The 20586-nt window shown below is 36.4% G+C and overlaps 1 protein-coding gene and 1 long non-coding RNA gene across 9 annotated transcripts in view; one reads left to right on the top strand and one right to left on the bottom strand.

Moving 5' to 3' along the window:
- The window catches only part of ppp1r12b (protein phosphatase 1, regulatory subunit 12B), a 29915-nt gene extending 12546 nt beyond the window's left edge, over positions 1 to 17369 (top strand). Inside the window, exons 2-9 of one of the 8 annotated variants that reach the window (XM_079848630.1) lie at positions 6033 to 6049; positions 6159 to 6291; positions 6587 to 6691; positions 6973 to 7023; positions 7987 to 8037; positions 8809 to 8880; positions 13703 to 13929; positions 15261 to 16352. In XM_079848630.1, coding sequence (XP_079704756.1) covers positions 6033 to 6049; positions 6159 to 6291; positions 6587 to 6691; positions 6973 to 7023; positions 7987 to 8037; positions 8809 to 8841 — 390 coding nt within the window. In that variant the 3' untranslated portion in view covers positions 8842 to 8880; positions 13703 to 13929; positions 15261 to 16352. Of the gene's footprint in view, positions 1 to 6032; positions 6050 to 6158; positions 6292 to 6586; positions 6692 to 6972; positions 7024 to 7986; positions 8038 to 8805; positions 8881 to 13702; positions 13930 to 15260 lie in introns of all 8 variants that reach the window. The other 7 variants (XM_079848627.1, XM_079848629.1, XM_079848626.1 and 4 more) reach the window with 7 other exon arrangements.
- LOC307145464 lies at positions 16153 to 19573 on the bottom strand. Its single transcript, XR_013818961.1, has 2 exons — positions 17683 to 19573; positions 16153 to 17374 (listed from the first exon to the last, which is right to left on the bottom strand). It is a non-coding gene; the product is annotated as an uncharacterized lncRNA (long non-coding RNA).
- Positions 19574 to 20586: the final 1013 nt, after the last annotated feature.

The following is a 20586-nucleotide window of genomic DNA, read 5'->3' as shown; positions in this document are numbered from 1 at the left end:
AATAAACATGACAAAACAGTGCCTAGTTATATATCACACAAAATTAAGTTTTATGTAACAAAGTTCAGGAGGAGCACGTTCAGGTAATCAACCAATCAGCACAAGATGAAGCCGGTATAAATATAGCCTTCCCTCACCTCTGTCCCATGACAGTTTCACAGCATCCCTCCACCACCCCATCACCTCACTCTTGGCTGGTTTCTATCCCAGTCAAAAGGGGGGAGTGCTCTGGCTTCGGGCCAAATTCCGGACAGCACGCCAAATACGCATAAATTACTACATCTGATATCATGTACGTGTGAACTTGTGAAACTAGGACAAATTGCAAAAGATGTGAAAAAAAGATTGTATATTCAAAGTTAATATACTAAAACATGCATAATATGTAGAATTCTCAGGTCATAGGGAACATTCCAACAGCATCAGTAACTAAAATTATATTACAAAATAATCAGCCTTTAACTGAGCAGGTAACTGTAAGTGCAACAGAAAAATCTCAAGTGCTTTCCAATAGACTGAGAGAAGATAATATTTGTCACTTTATATTCCTATTCTATATTCGGAAAAAAAAACAACCTTTAAATAGACTTTAAAATTGATTGTTACAATTAGGATTACACTAGATAAACCTCAAAAAAAGTGGTTGTAGAGTTGACTCATGTGCGTTTGATTGAAACCGTGAGCTAGCGTCTGTTCTCTTTAGCATGCTTGTATTTGTGTTGAAGAGGCCATTCCCATTAATCTGATTGAGTGTTATTTTTACTTGCAGGATGGAATGTGCATCAGCGCTGCCTTACATGGTTTACTGTGGTGAAAGTGTGCACTCTCTTTCTCTCTGTAGACACAGCGAGTGAGCTCAGGGCCAGCAGGTGCCCATGGGTAATGATGCCCCCCGAGGACTTTAAACCTGCAGTTTAACGTGATTTACCCAAGTAGGACATGTTCTTGGAACAACACTCCTATTAACCGATAGGATTTGGAGGATAAGGATAGGGTTATGGGCTTGAACAACACTCTTATTAAAGGGATATTAAAATTCTGTCAGTAATTACTCACCCTCATGTTGTTCCAACCCCGTAAGACCTTTGTTCCTCTTTGGAACACAAATTAAGATATTTTTGATTAAATCTGAGAGCTGTCTCACTCCTCCAGACTTTTAAGGGACTGAAACTTGCTGGCCCAGAAAAGTTATAGTTAGACATCGTTAGACATCGTTAATATAGTCCAAGTGACTACATTGGCTCAATCTTAAGTTTATCAAGCGACGAGAATACTTTTTGTGCGCTAAAAAACCCAAAAATAACGACTTTATTCCACTATTCATTTCCTTCTCTCTGGGCCTCGAGTGAGTTAACGTAGTGTTTTTCACGTAGCGCAAAAACACTACGTGAACTCACTCGAGGCCCAGAGAGAAGGAAATGAATAGTGGAATAAATTCGTTATTTTTGTTTTGTTTTTAGCGCACAAAAAGCATTCTCGTCGCTTTATAAACTTAAGATTAAGCCACTGTAGTCACTTGGACTACATTAACGATCTCTTTAATAACTTTTCTGGGCCAGCAAGTTTCAATCACTTAGAAGCCTATGGAGGAGTGATCAGCTCTCAGATTTAATCAAAAATATCTTAATTTGTGTTCCGAAGATGAACGAAGGTCTTACGGGGTTGGAACAACATGAGGGTGAGTAATTACTGACAGAATTTTCATTTTTGGGTGAACTATCCCTTTAACCTTTCAATTCTCTCTGATTGTAGGTTGAGACTGAGAGTTGTTTCATAGGAATGTTGTTCTGGACCAACAAATGATGCCAATCCCAAAAAAACTGTCCTATTTTGTTCTGCATAACGATGACCTCAGATCCCAGAATGACCAGACACGAGAACAAGACCACCAGAACACACATCCACTAAATGCAGACTTCAGGTTCCCCACTTAACATGACCACACAGAACTAAACAAGACCACCAGCACACATTGTAAATGTTTCAGATAGTTTTTTTTTTTTTTTGTGGCTACATGTAAACACTTGAATAAGACATCTTGCCTCACTTCAAATCATAATGGTTGCCAGTAAAACACTAACCAGCCATGGATATTACAACAGTTATTGTAAGTCAGTGCCGCAGGTCAAGCTCTGTTTGTCCTCCAGTGTTAACCGTGACAGGGTTGGAGAGCAAGTCGATGTGCTATGGCCACATAAGGAGAGATGCCTCTGAAATACTGCCTAAACATTCAGATGGACCCGTCTCTCCAGTGGCTCGGGGACTTGCTCTCATCCATCTGTTTATTTCCCTGTAAAAAGCACTACAGAATCATGCCAGAAAATGACATACGCAGTTACGATCAGCAAGATACACTCACGGTCACATATGCTTGTACATAATTTAATCGCATTTCTTATGGCTCTTTTAGGTCGGTTCCAAAACGTATTTTAAATCGATTTTTTTCTCTGTAGGTTTTGCTCTTTTTTTTTTTTTACCATTCCTTTATCATTTATCTACTTTTCATATGTCCTATCTGTTTAGATTTTGTTGTTTTACACTTGTCCCAGAATTTCAGTTTTCATAAAATATCCATTATTACACTTTATTTCGATGGTCCAATTTAGACATTCTATTAACTATAAGTAATTTGTCAACTAAATGTCAACAAACTCTCATAAGTAGTTGACTTTTCGGTTAGGGTTAGGTGTTAAGGTTCGGGTTAGTAGAATAAGTTGACGTAGTTGCAAAGTTACTTATAGAATGTCTGTAGGAGAAGCATCAATATAAAGTGTTTGCAGACATTAAGCAGAACATCTACTAATACTCTGAGAGTTAGTTAACATGTAGTTGCAAAGTTACTTATAGTTAGTAGAAAGTGGACCATCGAAATAAAGTGTAACCTAAAGAATGTATTACAACGTATAAAATGTTCAACTAAAATTTATTTAAAATAATTATAAGCTATTTCAAAATGCATTGTGTGAAAATGGATTTATATAAAATATCATGCCATCATTTCCTGTACGAGCAACAATTTTGCCACTAAAAAGTTTTATGTAGTAGCCATCATATTAGTAGTGTAGATTTTTAACAAAGAGACAATGGTGTCAGAGCTTGAATGAAATATGAGACACATGATGGGAACATTTTTATTGCATCTCTATTTAAATCAAGCCAGTTTTGTGCAAAAAGAGTTAAAATATTATTTAGTTGTGTGTATTTATGATACATAAAATGGTAGTGAAAGTAGTCTTGGCATTTTATTCCAAAAATGTAATTTCAAGCTCAGTCATTTTCATCATAGAATGCTGGTAGTACTTATAAAACGCATTGATATGTGCTTTATAAGTACTAATAAAATAAACAGCCAATATATTATGCAAACCCTTGTACACTTTAGCATGCTTTTGAGCAATTATTATGTAAATAATATACTTAAGTGCATGTTATCTGCAATTAAATGAAACTTTTTACACTTTAAATTTATATTAAATGCATTTAGCTGAACTTTGTGACCCACTTAAGTAGGACTTAAGTTTATCTTTATATGTAATTTCATAATTACTTCTATTGTCTTTAAAATATGGTCAAAGTTACTGTTGAATGTACTGACAAGCATTTATGCTGTCATGTATTTAAATATATTTGTAATTACACATTTGCAATGCTGAAGTTGCAATTTAGTACATTTAAATATAGTAAATTCACCATTAAAATTATAATCAAGTACTTTACATTGAATTTGGCATTATTACAAAGTGCACTTATTAAAAGTGTATTTAAGTTTATGAAACATAGTCATGAAAGTGCACTCTCTAGTTTATGTGGCGTTTTAATATAATTAATATATTATCTGCAAGTTTAAATATATACTTTTACGATTTGAAGTGCACGTTAATACAATTAAACGCACTTCTTTTTCAGGAATGATCATGACTGTCAGAAAAAAAAGACAAAAATGACAGAGTTCTCTGGTGATGTACTGTACGCATACACATTGTTGGACGTTGTTAGTGGACACATTAAACTAATGAGAGTGTGAAAAGTGTCTCAGTGTTAGTCATCACCACCCCACCATTTAACAGATCTCATTTGCTGTAATTAGTTTTGTGAGTGCATGAAAAGCTCTTCGTTTTCTCTGCCAAACTCTGTCCGGCTGTAGTGACTGATTCTGCATGTCCTTTTTTGGTGTTGTTCAGATGGTCCCCCTCAGACAGTGGAGACAGTGGACTGTTATTCCTCTCTGATGCATAATCAAGTGTCCAAACAGGATGTGCTGTCTTTAGCAGAGGAACAGAGGAGATTCTTTCTCTAGCTTTCTCTCTGGACTCAACAGCCTTAACTCTGAAGCAATGAGAACATATTACCAGACCCGTGTGGAATCTGCACCCGCTGTGTAGTTTGACTGTAGTTTAACTACTTTAAATTATGAGTGGCTTGTAGTTGTAGCCTCCCATCTTTGTTATGGATGTTTCTGCTTGGGCTGTCAGACCTTTACACGAGTCATTAGCCATCTATGCACATCCTCAGTTGGGACGAAAGGTCATCCAAGTGGTGATGTTGACAATATGCGGCTATGTACAACATGCACCTAAAATGGAAGCCTATTAAATAGTCTTTCAGAAGATTACAAGATTAGCTCCCATAAACACAAACTGATTTATATGCTTATACAAGGAAAATGTAGGAGAGTATTCTTTATCGGATACAAATTTATTACAATAGAACATTTATTAGAGAACAAAACCTCCTTAAATGAACTTTTTGTGCTGTCATTGCTAACAGGAGTTGGTGTGATTTCAACTGAGGAAGTGGGTGTAATAAAAAACACTCTGCGACATAATGTCATTTTTATGAAGACACACATATGCACAAGTTTGCGACGACATGATATCATACTCTTGCATTGGCAGATTCCCATTGACAGACTAAGAGGTCTAGCAGACTCAGTCTGACCTGCTGTTCCTACTCAATCATGTTCAGACGCACCTAAACCCTCTTCTGTTTACGTAACACACGATCACTGTGATCTGATCAGGCTGGTCGGATAATCATCCAATCAGAAAACCGCTTCGATTTGCCCACATCAAATAGCTTTGGTATTCAGATAAGTGATTAGATCAATGCAATGCAAAACAAACCTGGCCCTTTGAAACAAGAATTGCACTTAATTATATGAAATGTACACTTGTAGTGTACTTCAAATCTTAAAAACATATATTTGGTTACACTTTACAATAAGGTTCATTAGTTAACATTAGTTAATGTATTAACTAACATGAACTAACCATGAGCAATCCATTTGTCACTGTATTTGTTAATCTTTGTTAATGTTAGTTAATACAAATACAGCTGTTCATTGTTAGTTCACAGTGCATTCACTAATGTTAACAATATTTTAATAAAGTATTAGTAAATGTTGAAATTAACATGAACATAGATTAATAAATGCTGTATACAGTACATGCAGTACATGCATTATTAGTTCATGTTGTTAACTAATGTAGTAAACTAATGTTAACTAATGAACCTTATTGTAAAGTGTTACGCATATATTTTTTATTATGTTCTTGCAGATAATATATATGGACCATAGTAATAACGTTTAACCAAATTCTGTCATCGTTTACTCCCCTTCATGTCATTCCACACCCAACAGACTTTCTTTCATCTTGGAAACACAAATGACGATATTTTGGTCACACTTTAGTTTAGGGTCCAACTCTCAATATGACTTATATGCCTCTATGACTTCTGCCTTAGTAAACTCCTAATTACTTCTTATTAATAGTTAGTACGGTAGTTGTTAAGTTTAGGTATTGGTAGGATTACGGGATGTAGAATATGATCATGCAGAATAAGGCATTAATATGTGCTTTATAAGTACTAATAAACTGCCAATATCCTAGTAATATGCATGTTAATAAGCAACTAGTTAATTGTGAGAATTGGACCCTAAACTAAAGTGTCACCATATGTTCTGGTGCGTTTTTGTTTATGTTAAATGACAACTAGCAATAATTAATCAAACTTTTTTTTTTCCTTTGCAGCAAGACCGGGTGTCAAGGTAAGATTCTCTGTTCTTTGTCTAAAAACATTATTCTCTAATGTGCTTCTTTTTGCTGATAGATAAATTCATAAAAATTGCTTACTAAGTGATTGATGTGAATGAGCAGGTCCGACTCCAGTGGAGTGGAGTCTCCGTCAGACCGGCTGTCAGCTCGGACCGGCACATACACACGCCGAGAGAACAGACTCGCATCTTTGAGCAAAACAGACGACAACTCTGCCAGCAAGGACTATAAGAAGGTCAGGATCCCTTTGATTAATAAAATACTTAATGACGTTCATTATAGATATTTTTCCTCAAATACTATCCCCAAAGTCAACCCAGTTATATGACAAACAACTTTCATCTTACATCCAAATATAGTCAAATCCAAGTAGTACGTATGTTTTAATGTGAAGTTCCTTTTTAATAGTTAATAGCATTCTTTGTTTATCCAGTGCAGACCATTAGAAGTCTTCTGTTGACCAGCGCCAGGAAAGCAGCTCCCAGTGGAGATGCTAATTTAGTCTCTTCTTGTTTGTTTCACTTTATCAGCTGTATGAGGACGCACTGGCCGAGAATGAGAAGCTGAAGTCCAGACTGGACGACAGCAAACTGGAGCTCACCAAAATCCGCTCACAGCTTGACAGAGTCGCACAGGTGAGAGAACAGTATGAGAGCCTGTATTAAAAACAAAAGCACACACTGGCCCTCTGAATCCAGTCGGGCTCCAGAGGGTCTGGCTTTGGTAAAACTCACAGCATCTGTAAGGAATCACAAGCTGTGAAAAAAAGCCAATAATATATCTAGATACTGGTCCAGCAGTAATTGCTTCTTACATATTTTACTTTGAATTAAAGCACCTTCATTTTGTTCCTTTACAGTTTTGTTTCTGTTTGCAATTCTCTTTTGCTCATTAATCTTTCGTGAATGTGTTTCAGAAGCAGGACAGACTATCAGAGAGGTCCACTGTATTTGAATCAGAGAAAAGGGTATATATATATAATATATATATCATCATTATATAATCTTTATTGAAACTTTCTGAGGAATGTTCTCTTCAGTGTTGGTTAAGATCATGACCTGATGTTCCTTCATGCTCTTCTCACAGTACCTCAATAAACAATGTTTCCTAACTGTTTAAAATTCTTTATTCTGCTTTAACATCTTGATTTTAATTTCATTTAATTTCATTTGGATAAATATGCATATGGAAAATTAATCAATTATTGTTACATCAATTTATTAATTATTTAAATACATTTTTATTTACTGTACTAACATTTAGATTAATAGTTTGAAACAATGCACTTATTGTGTACATGTTTTTTTTTTTTTTTTTTTTTTTTTTACATTGTACTTATATTTTAAAATGCCTGTATGTAATTAATTTATATAATCACATATATAATGACACACCTTACACCTTATCCCACCCTTAACCCTACCCATACCACCAAACCTGTCCCTAACCACCTGTATCAGCAAGTGTTTTGGGTAACACTTTGGCATTGTTACATTATTACTTTGTTTTACAGTGTCCTTGTTACACATTACATGCAGTGACTATAGTAATTACTATAAAATGTGCATACTTACATCCCAGACATCAATATAGTGTCGGGCCAAATCCGAATCTTGTACCAGATGTGGGCCGGATTTGGGCCAACACTATGTTGCTGTCTGGGATGCAACTAACCCTAAACCAAACCCCAATCCTAACCTCAACCCTATAAAAAGTACATGCAGTTAATTCTTATTACTCATTACTTTAATATACAATTACACTGCAATACAGAATGAACACAAGGACATTGTACCTAACAATTAACTTTCTTGATGCAAGTACATAGTAGTTAAAGACCCCTAATATAAAGTCACTTGTTTGATTCTATCTATTATTTTATAGTTTATTTTAAAAATTGTAATATGATTTTTTTTGTCTGCTTGTGTAGGAAAAAGAAGCATTGGAGAAAAAGGTTTCAGACATGGAAGAAGAATTAAAGGTAAAAGGAAAATGTCTATTAAACGTGGCTTTGCTGTACTATTCTGAGCCTGAGGTGGGGTGACTTTCGAGAGCATGTTAACCTCAAAATTTACAAGGACAGTTTGTTTGAATTAACTGATGAAAAGTTCAGATCCCTCGTAGTTTAAGTTTAACAGCTAATGTATCTACCATGCCTGTTTTAACCCACGTTAGCCGACTCTGCCGCCACCATGCTTGCTACATTGCGCTCTGCATCAGTGCTGTCAGCGAAGCTCTGTAGCATCTCACAGCTGCAGTAATACATGGTGACCTAGTTCCAGCTACGCCGGGGCCAAACCGAATCCAGCACAGAGACACGGCACGGCTTTTGTTCAGCATTCCAGCAGTAATTGCACATAGCTGGCATTTTGAGGGGCCAAGAAGAACACAGTGCCAAATGTATGAAAGGCTAGATCAGTGTGAGGCAGATGAGATATCTGCTGCTGCTGTAGTCTGCCAGGCTTACTAGGATAAATCATCCATGTTGCAATTGAGGAAACAAGGTTTCTGGGCTGTTTCGACTCAGATTAGTTCAAAGTTGATTAGATTCGGGCAAGATATGCGGATGACAGTGTCATTTATATTGCAAATGTGCAAAGAGCTTTAATCCCAGAACACCATGGAGGGGATAAAATGTATTTATGCAGCTATTCAAACGCTGATGGGTAGGTCCAACAGACTCTCACTTCAACATTAGAAATGAGAAGCACTTGTGTTTGTTTGATCAGTGATGTCACTGTTGCCCCAGCAGACGCCCTCAGTGAGGTTTCGCTACCAGTCCTGAGTTCATCCTCAGCTGGACTGGGGGAAAGAGGGGCAGATGGTGAGTGGTTTTGCCCCACGCGTGGTTGCCTGCTCACACACACCAATACACACCCATTACTCACGGCAGTACAACATGGTGTGGGTCATTTAGATCACTTTATGTCTCTCTTAGTCACACATTTGTATTCATACTCTATTTTTTTCTCTGTAAAGCTCTCAAAATAACTTGATCTCTTACTGTAATTCCTTGATAGCAGGCTTACTATCCTGTAAAGACAACGAGTCAAGTCACCTTTATACAGTACAGATTGTTTCATTGCAGCTTCACAGTAATACACAGGAAAACAACGTAGTCAATTATCAAAATTCATTATATATGAGACATACAAATTCTGCTGTAAAGCAGCTCTAAAGATTAGTGTCAGCTCAATTCAGTTCAATGTTGATTCAGTTCAGTTTATTAACTGTGTACAGTTCATTAATGACATGGGTTCAATTCAGCTATAAGCAGCTCTACAGAAGATAATAGTGTCGTTATTCAGCTCAATTCAGTTTAGTGTTGATTCAGTTCAGTTCAATAACTGTAAAGTTCATCAATGAAATGGGTTCAATTCAGTTATAAGCAGCTCTACAGAAGATAATAGTGTCGTTATTCAGCTCAATTCAGTTTAGTGTTGATTCAGTTCAGTTCAATAACTGTAAAGTTCATCAATGAAATGGGTTCAATTCAGTTATAAGCAGCTCTACAGAAGATAATAGTGTCGTTATTCAGCTCAGTTCAGTTTAGTGTTGATTCAGTTCATTTCAATAACTGTAAAGTTAATATATTATGAAACAAGTTCAATTCAGTTATAAGCTGCCCTACAGAAGAGAGTGTGGTTATTCAGCTCAATTTAGTTCAGTGTTGATTCAGTTCAATTCAATAACTGTGTAAAAATAATAAATTATAAAATGAGTTCACTTCAGCTATAAGCAGCTCTATAGAAGAAAGTGTTGTTATTCAGTTTAATTCAGTTCAATGTTGTTTCAGTTCAGTTCAATAACAGTGTAAATGTTGCAAAATTCAATTCAAAGCATAAAGCAATAATGTCATCATGCAGCTCAATTCAGTTAATTTGCTCTAATCCAAAAGTCAGTGCTGTCAAATCAATAATATTGCTGAATATTAACAAAGTCCCTTTAATGCAAGTCATTTCAGTTGACGGCCATCTTTGAAACGCCACTCTTCCGCTATTTCAGTCATGCAAGTACAGCTCCTATCTCTTAATTAAATTTCATATTTAATGTAGTTTAAATGAATTGAAAGTCTTTGGGATGTGCTGGAGAAGACTTCCCAGAGTCCTGGACTCTTGCATTGTCAATACAAGATATTGACCAAAAATTGATGCACCTCTTGATGGAAATAACATCACATTTATTTCTAGGGTTAGAAGAACTGTTGCCAAACATATAACATGATAGAAACATAATAATGACTACAATAATGATCCAATCATAGACATTTGTATATTTTAATCCAAACAGCAACTTTTTTTTTGGCCGGGCAGTTTATATAGCGTTTTATGCTTATCGTAGTTGTTGGCTTAGCAACATGCTAACGGCAAACTCCATCCTCTTGTTAAAGGAGAACTCTGGTCAATTTTAACATTGAGCTCATTTTTTTGTAAATTTGGAGTGCTGTCAGTACAGAGAACAACGACAAAAATCGGTGTTGCCTACACCGTGTTATCCTCTTTTTAAAATTTGCACCCTGTTGACTTCAATGGGGCAATATTTAAACCTGCTTTTAGCCTCTTAACATCCTTGATGTGTCATTACAAGTGCACAGGTCATGTGAGTGATTCCTTCAGAGTGAACACGGGTGAATCTGACTGCAGTAGACGTGAAAGATATGAATAAAAGTGATGTTAATTCAGCCAGTGCACATACCTGTATTTACATACTGTTTTCCGTTGAAGTCCACAGTAGTCGATTGTCGAGTTCGGGCGCATGATCATACGTACTAAACATATGCGCGTGAACTCGACAATCGATTACTGTGGACTTCGACCGAAAACAGGATGTAAATACAGGTATTTGCGCTGGCTGAAATAACATCATTTTTATTCATATCTTTCACGTCTACTGCAGTCAGATTCACCCGCGTTCACTCTGAAGGAATCATTGAAGTCAACAGGGTGCAAATTTTAAAAAGAGGATAACACGGTGTAGGCAACACCGATTTTTGTCGTTGTTCTCTGTATTGACAGCACTCCAAATTTACAAAAAAATGAGCTCAATGTTAAAATTGACCAGAGTTCTCCTTTAAACTTATAATGTATTGAATACTGTTTCAGAATCCAAACCTCTACTCCGGTTCAATTGAGAATACTATATCAGCAGCTGTTTATGAGCACTATTTATTCATATCACAGATTTAAGCTAAAATAAAGGCTCTTTACTGGCACAGATGGTTCCATGAAGAACCTAAAAGCATAAAAGGTTCCTTGGGGCAGAAAAGGGTTCTTTTAGATTTTTAAAATGTTGTCTACTAAAATGTTTTTTGGGGAACCAAAAACGGTTCATGGCATCAGTGCAAAAACAAACAAACACATTTTGCAACCTTTATAAAGGGGGAACCTTTATTGTAGCAGAGCTGCTGAGTAAAGGATTTTACTCAATTTGTCACAACATGCTTTCTAGATGTGTTGAGGACAAATGGATGCCTCAGCCATTTGTCCTCAACACATCTAGAAACCATGTTGTGACAAATTGAGTCATGGCTAACTGAGATGCCTGATATGACATGCCTACCTCTGTTTGTCAAAGCAATACGTCATTTTAGAGAATACACCTGTTCAAATATCTGTAGAGACAAAACAATGAATCATGAAAGCGCTATGAAGAGATGCTGGATGCCTTGCAGTTCTCTGTTGGTTTTCATGCATTGGAGAAACTCAACGGCCTGGTCCCAGAGCCGTAAGCCGTGAAACCACGTTTGGAAACGGTGTCAAACCTCAGGGTTTCTCCACATGCTGGTTCAGGAAGTTTCTGAGGTTGACCACAAATGCCTCACGTCGATCATTAATCTCCACACTGCGCTGTGTGAGGCTTTTATAGAACAAAATAGTGGTGATTACTACTGTTTAAAAGCTGATGGCAGAACTTCCCTTAGTAAAAAGCTTGATTTGATTTCATGTAAGTGGTCATGAAGATGTGTGCAGGCCTGTTCTCCTGTCCTTTTTGTGAATGACTACAGTTGCATGTGCTTTGTGTCTGTAGTTTATCCAACTCAGATTTATGTTCTCAGCTGATTGTCTTTGCATGCTTATGTTCCCATTCTAAAAGTCAACATGAAATGCTCATTTTACTTTCATAATGTGACATAATTATTATGGTTAAATGTGTCTATATGAAGCAGTTTTAACCTAGAAGGTTTGGACTCTACGCAGCTTTCATTGGCCAAGGACCGCCCAAAAGGGCGTTTATCCGACATGTAACGCTCTTCAGTTCTTTTTGTTCCGCATCATGTTTAGGCGCGTGAAAATTTAAAGTCGACGTCCCTACAATAACAGACTGGCGTGCATCTAATAAATTGTTCATTCAAGAACGTTGTGCAAGTTTACTGGAACAATGGAGCTGCGAACTTCACATACTTTTAAAATTCAGCATTTAGTTGATCCTGGTAAGCGCTCATTGTCACAGTTGTAAACCCAATGGCTTTCTTCTTCCACAAGGGATTTTGGTGTCACGACATTTGTTTCCAGGCGAAACGATAAAGAACGCGACACACACGTCTCCTGGACATCCTGTAGAATTCAACCAATCAGATGAAGACTTTGTGCCATTCAGAATTAACCTAATATTCCAGTTCATCTCCTGAATTTTAATTGAGAAAGCAAACAGGATGCAGAATTGCAATTCAAATTTGATTGTAAGGAAAAATAATTAAATGAACTTGTAGAAAGCCGTATAACAGTAGCTTTTAACAATAAAAGGAAAGCTTGTGAAGACAAGCTTAGAATTTTGACTTGGAAAAAGTTTTTAAAAAGCCTTTAAGTTTGAAGCATAATAAGATTACAAACAGATATGAAATGCTATCTACTATATATGAGTGTTTAGTTAATTTATTACATCATATTTAATCATTTCACTTTTCTGGACCAGGGTGAACGATTACTTAATACTTAACACTTTCTGAATGACATAAATATACAGTAGAAAGATTAACTGAATATTTAATGTAATATTTACTTCATATAATAATATAATTTAATATATATATATATAGATAACATATTTCACAGAATGTTTTAACATTTTAATATGCACATCATTACTATAATCATTGATAGTACACAATATTTGGTTACACTTTATTTTAGTGTCCTTATTATAATACATTTAAGTACTGAGCAATATTAATGATGAACTATATGTACTTACTATAGAGTTTAGGATTAGGGTTAGGTTTAGGGTGAGTTGCATGTAATTATGCCTAAATTCCTATTACAAAGTCACTGTAAAATAAAGTGTTACCCACTGTTTTTACCCAGTGTACTTAATTATTAAGAATGATAATGCGTGACATCACTATTTGTGGATGGCAATCCAGATCTGCAGTTTGCCACTGGATTGAAGTCAGCTGAAAAGCCAATTCACAGGCAGAGAATGTACATTTGGATGAACTATTATAACTAAATATATTTTTTAATTTGCTTGTGTATGATGTGCATTGATGAATAAGAACAAATTGATAGGGTTAAATTGGATTTCATGTTGACTTTGCTTTAACTAACCCAAGCACACTAATGCTGTCCATTTTTGTTCCCAAACCCTGTTTGATGTTCTCTTACACTCGCTCTCGCCCTCATCATGTCTGGGTCTCTCTGTATCTCCAGACCCTTCCTGCTCTGGCTCGACTGCAGGTTCTCCGCAGGGGGAACGCGCGCCTCCTAGTGGAGAACAAAGCCATGCTGCGCACCCTCGCCCGCCTCTCTCAGACGGCCTCTCTCCCCGAGTCGGAGGATCTCTAGTCCTCTGCTCGCTTCTCTGTCCCTTCCTCCCTCCTGTTCTCCGCTGCACCCTGTAGTCCTCTTCCTCTGCCCCTCTGCTACACACCTCTCAGGCAGGTCTCGCTCTTTCATTTGTTTCTTTTGCATTGGTAAAGCTTTTTCGTCCATTCTTTCTTTCTCGCTCTTTCTCTCTTGGGTCTGGGGAAGGGCAGCCCCTCACATTCCTCCTGCAGGCGATGGCTTTGAAGATATTTATAGATCTTCTAAACCCATGACCAAACGCCTCTACACTCCAGCAATGTCCAAATCAATTCACAGCCGCTGTAGCTTCACATTCACAGTCTCTGTGAACACATAAACTCACTGGTTACAGAATATTGGATACCAATATTGCACACAGTTAGTAAAAAAGTAAATCAAATCATTTTCAAAATTACACAAACAGAATAATGATAGAATGAGTAACTTTGTACTCATGAGTAAAAAAAAATATTTCTAAAAAACATGGGATTTGTTCATTTATTGCTTAAAGCCAGCATGAACAAGAATAAATGTAGGGTGGGACATGATTTTGTACATGGGGATTTGATTGGATGGTTGGATGGTTGTGGTTTGCTATTGGTGGATCTCTTGTGAGTGACAGGTTGCCCCGCCCTCACGCCAGTAAACACATCATCAGAGAAGAGAAGAGATGCTGCTGCAAGAGGGATGGGAAGTTACTTTGATTAAAGATTACAAGGAGACATGAATATTAAAAAAATAAAATGATGTGCACAGATAAATAATTTATAATAAACACGGCAAGATTTAAATTTTTTCTTCTTTTTTTTTCAATTTTGATTTCATGTTGACTTTAAAAACCTAGCAGGACATTAAATTGTATCCTATTCATGCTGAATGCCAGTACTGTCCACAGTGCTATGAGCCTCTTTTTGTGTGCTGGCTATTTCTAAAAGTGAGTTAGCACAATTGTTGTTGTTTTTTCCGAAAGTTTAAATGTTTTTTTATGTTTCGAAAAATGTGATATGAAGGCATGAGTGGCTGGGTTTGCTCACCCATTAAAGTGTTTGTAGTTCTGGCACTATTTTACTCACTGAAGTAGGAGAAGGGGTCTCCCCTCTTTATGCATGAGCACACATTCACATGGCCGTGATACTGCCATTACTTTATAAAGGCCCATTTGAATCTATGATCTAGCATCCGTTGCATGTTTGATTACTTGAATCATGTTTGAGTAATGAATCATGCTTTTTACAAATAAAACCAAATTCAGTCACATGAGATTATGAGATAAGAGTAGTCTGCAAGAACTATTTTATTCATCATAAAGTGTATCCCTATCTCATGGGCATCGCAATTTTGATTTCACATGGACACTAAATAGATCTGAAGTTAATAATCAAAAGCGTTCATCTCTCTCAATCTCGTCTCTCATCAATCTCAGGTTTTGACAGAACTCAAGTCTGATAACCAGCGGCTGAAAGATGAGAATGGAGCCTTAATCAGAGTCATCAGTAAACTTTCCAAGTGAGGACGTCCGGTTGAAGAGGGAGGAGAAACGCTGAACAGAGAGAGAGACCAAATCTGAGAACTTCACATTGACTTCAACCCGACCATTGTCTGGGAATGGTTTGTGTCATCTCTTACTCTTGGTGCAGCAGCTCCAAGGTTAAAGGGATGGTTCACCCATCAATGAAAATTCTGTCATCATGTTGTTCCCAACCTGTGTGACTTCCTATCTTCTGTGGAACATAACAGTAAATGTTTTGAGGAATGTCTCAAGTGTTGCTTTTGTTAATACAAATGAAATTCAGTGGTCACCAAAACTCTTTATTTTTCAAAATGTCTTCTTTTGTATTCCTGAGAAGAAAGAAAGTAACCACCTGCTTACAAAATACAGCTAAAACTTGCTTAAGATGGTAGCTGAATTTACATGTATTCTGGCTTAAACTGGTTGAGGTGGTTGACCAGCTTGACTACTTGCTAGTGGAGCTGAGGTCAACCATCTTAAAGGCCTCAATATACTCACAGCAAAGTTATTTTTCGTTCTTCACTTAGGGGTAAATACAAGTTTTAAATACCTTTCCTGATGTCAAACTACCAGTGGTAGTTCAAAGTTATTACCACCCAAAGCAAACTTTTCTGGAAAGTTCACTTTGGCAAGCTCTTTCAAACTCCCAAAATGAACTCCAAACAAACTTTGCTTTGGCCTGGTTTTGTTCGCAATTACGTCACACCAGTTGAAGTATATCGAGGCCTTAATTGACCTGGTCAGAGCTAATAATCCATTTTTGCTGGTGAGGACCTGGTTGGTTAACAATGTTCCAAAACACAACTTAAACTAGTTAACTGGTTTCACCACCTAAAGCTGGGTTGACCTGGTGTTTGCAGTAGGATTCTCAAATAACACTGTAGCCACAGCATTGGTTCCTAAAAACTCCCTCAAAAACATCCGATGAATTGAATGTTTTCTCAATGCCCTTTCTAAACTCTAAATGTTTCAAGATCATTGTACGAAGTGCTAAAATTCATCCTGAAAAAAAACAAAACCAAAAAAAAAAAAAACAGAATGAATGTCCACACTGGTCCAGGCTGGTTTAAAGGTCTTAAAAATAAAGGTTCTTTATTGGCATCTATGGCTCCATGAAGAACCTTTTACAGCCATTGAACCCTTTCCATTGCACTAAAGTTCTTTATTGTGGAAAAAGGTTCTTTAGATTATTGAAGTCATGCTGAAACGGAAGTAGCAGCAGATCTTTTCTTCCATATTGTGACAGAAGAGGAAATGTGGGATTGGTTTTGTGCATTGGTTGTTGATTTGATTTTGAGATGTGGGTGGCACTCAAAAGTGGAGGAAGATGAACGTGAGCTTGCAGGGGTGGGATTTAAGCAGACCTAATGATTGTAGAAGTTAGTGTTGTCAAATACTGTATATATTGATATTTCGATACTTATCAATGTTTAAATATCTGAAACTTATTACAATACTCATTATCTGCAGTACTGATACACCAATACACTCTCTCTTCTTTCTGAAAGCACATTGACACACACTTGCCTCTTCTCACTCACTCGTTTCTGTTCGCTCCGGATGAATAGTGTTGATGTTACAGTGCCTGAATCTTGGCATGTGGTTGCGGGTGTTGCGCATAAGTTTATTCAGGTTTTGCGCTGATCTATATAAGTGGTACGCACATAAAGCCGCCTCTCAAACAGCTCGCGGTTGCGAGTACCAAATTTGGTTATTTTTCGTTGCTTATTGTGCTTAAACGGGCAAATACACACAAAATGATGTCCAAATGCACGTCTTGGCGAGTATTCAGGTAACACAATCAGTTTTGGAACGTAAATAGTTGAGAAAGAAAACACCATGTTGCGTAACAGTATATTGGATCCGTGCATAAGCTCTTAAAGTGACAGCAGCCTGATATTCCTGCTGCTGTCTGTCATATTAATCATAGAACAAAATAAAAAGAGAAACTCACTTGACTGAATAACCTTCCTAACTTTAAATGTAAGAATTGAAGAGTATCCAGTGTTATTTTTTACATTTGTTTACTTTATTTAATTTTTTTTTTTTTTTTTTTTTTTTTTTTTTTTATTAAACAAGAATGAAGTTACAAACAAAATGTAACAATACAATGGACATAAGAGTACTACACCAAAAGATACGTACACTAGACAAAAGACATGACATGACATGACATTGACTTGACATATTTTGATATGGCATAACATTTAACAACAGATATAAAGGCTGAAACTTATTGCATACAGGTTAACTGTAGATATGAATGAAATGACAGGAATGGAATGTCGGGGGGAGGGGGTTAATGAGTGTGAGTAGATGGTTGTGTGTTAGTTACTTTATTTAATTTCTGTAGTAATTCTTACCTGAACTCTATAATGTAATTCTATACTGTTAGACCCACCTGAAAAAAACGTACAGCTGTTTATTTCATTTGTCTCTATATTCTAATTTATTTATTTGTGTTATCGTTTGCCATTTGTTTACTTATTATTTTATTACTGACTGTTTACTTATCTTTTTTTTTTTTTTTTTTTTGTAAATTTAGTTCAGTTTCAATAAAGCCTCCCTGCGCTGTGTGCAAGCTATTGCAACAAATGTACTCAAATTATCAAAAATGATGTGATAATAATAAAAATATATATAAATGGCAGTATATGTAGATTTCCCTGTGGTATCGAAAATGATATAGAATATCGATATTTTCCAAGGTATCGTATCAAAATTCCAGTATCGTGACAACACTAAGTAGAAGCCGGAAAGACCAGTTATGACATTTTCATTAAATATTACGAGATCAAAAAATTAAATAAATAAAAATGAAGTGATTTCCTGCTGATTAAAAAGAAAAGGTTCTTTCTAGAATTGTTCTTTGGGGAGCCGAAAATGGTTCTTCTGTGGCATTACTGAAAAGTAAAAATAAATAAAAGAAAAACAACTTTGGAACATTAGATGGTAACCCAGCATAAACATCACCAGCAAAATTTACTTTATGGGGCTGGTCAACTAGGTTTTTGGTGAAACTGGTTGACTAGAAAACACTTGCTGTTAAGAAGCTTTGTGGGAACACCAGCACACCAGTATCACACAACAAGCATCCAAACCACAGCATTGTTCACCAACTTTTCTGGCCTTTCAGCAGGGAAGAGCTGTACAAACTGCCATTCCTTTAAAGAGTATTTGATCATCTATCAAATCTAATTGTCCTGAAGCAGGCGGTCTAATATAGTCCAGTATGATCTTCAGAAGCTCTGCCAGAACATTCTAAAAGGAATGTTCCCACTGAGGAATGATGTCCCTCCTTTAACTCGATTCCTGTTTACTTTTACAATTGTAGTGTTTATATATGAACTGACGGGCTGAAGAATGGATACATGATGGCACCATTATTGAATGTGTTTTATATTTATTTATGCCTTTTTTGTTTGTAATTAAGAGTATCTATATGGATAAAACAGAAAACACATCACACATATAATATGCCATTTCAAATGCTTTGTGTTTATTTTCACTGTCCACTGTTTTTAACCTGTAACCTTGAACCAAATCTCACAGCACTTTGTTTATGATTGTGTTTGTTGTTTGCCTGTTACGATTATTAATAACACTGTAAAATGCAGAAAATGTAGTCGAGTGCCTTTTTTAGGTGCAGTGCTGCCCTCTGCCTGCCAGGATGATCACACAGCCATTTTAGGTTCCACCACTTCACTGTAATGTTGTTGGTGTCCTTATGCAACTCTGAAGAAATTACACTTCATTTATGTGTAATGCCAGGTGTGCATTTATCCGACATTACTTATCAGACCATCTATTCCTTTTCCCTAACAAAAATAAACTTAAAGTTCATTTTATTAAGTAAACTATAATTTTCAAGTGTACTATATGTACACTGCAAAAAGTGATCAGATGTATAACTTAAAAAAGTGTCAAGTAAATAAACTTCATGTAATTAAAAAAATGGTCAAGTTCACATAACTTACTTTTTTTAAGTTAAGTCAACTGATCCCTTTTCACAGTGATATCTGTGTACTAGTAGTATACTTGTACATGTATTATTTAAACACTTCTTGGAAGTAAATTGGCGTGCTTTTAAGTGTTACTACAGTAGCTGTGAGTTTACATCTAACTTTTCTTTACTATGGCACCTATACTACATTAAGTATACTTGGAAAATATATGTGAATTTTACCTAATAAAATAAACTTGAAGTTTACTTCTTTTTTGAAAGGGTTTTTGAAGTCAGTACCATCTTTTATTAAATTTCTGCTTCCTTACACATTGTCAGAGCTAAAGAAATAAAGCAAACAGAGAAGAAAATCAGTGTTAAATAACGTACAACAACATTATAATCAGAATGAAGTGTAATTAAAAGGCCTTTATTTTCTCATTTGTTTCAGTACAGAGCTGGTAACACACATGATAAATCTGTAGAGCTATTTGGTTCCCTTGACGTCTTTACAAGGATTGCTGATGCTCATGTACTGTCCACTAGGGGGTTGTGGGAAGAGTCTGTGAGCAATGTTTTCTCAAAGTGTCCCATCAAGGGCTAAAGCATGCGATTGATCCACACTAGGCACGACAATACGGACATGAACACACGCACACATACGAGAACACCGAAACAGGTACAAACATAGCCTGAGGGCTAAACCCTCGCAGTCTCCCACCGACGAAAAAATAAAAGACCACCACAGATTGAAAAAAAGAGCATTTTACAACTCCAGATAAGCAGAATGAAAAGTGCAAGAGAAGAATCAAATAAAAGAGACACAATGGCAGGCTTTTAAATCTTTTCCCCCAGAATGTTTGCTATGTGATTAACCAAAGCAGACATGATAGCATCGGCTAGCATTCAAACACAAAGGTGATAACGTCTCTGTTATGGGCGTTAGAGCAGACTCCCATTGATTTTGTATGACATAAAACAGTCACAGAGCATTAACAAAGACAACTGAGCTGGTTTTGTAAGCCGATTTATACATGGAGAGCAAGATAAAGATGGAATCCATCAGCAGTTTTTTTAAACTGCTCCCACATTTCTTTGCTTGCAAGTGACAACTCAATGGTTGGCGATCAGGAATGTTTCAAACAAATGTTCATTGTGCATGCTGCCATATAGGCAGAATGGCAGTGCTCGAGTAATTCACAAAAAAAAAAAAACGATTATTTATTAAAGGGCCTATGCATTATTTTTTAAAGTCACACACAATCACACTCAAACCTCAAGAAATGCTGATTGAAA

This window comes from Squalius cephalus (assembly GCF_949319135.1).
Source record: "Squalius cephalus genome assembly, chromosome: 18".
Taxonomy (NCBI): Eukaryota; Metazoa; Chordata; class Actinopteri; order Cypriniformes; family Leuciscidae; genus Squalius; species Squalius cephalus.
Note: the sequence above shows the minus strand (reverse complement) of the source record. Positions and strands in the feature narration are given on the sequence as shown.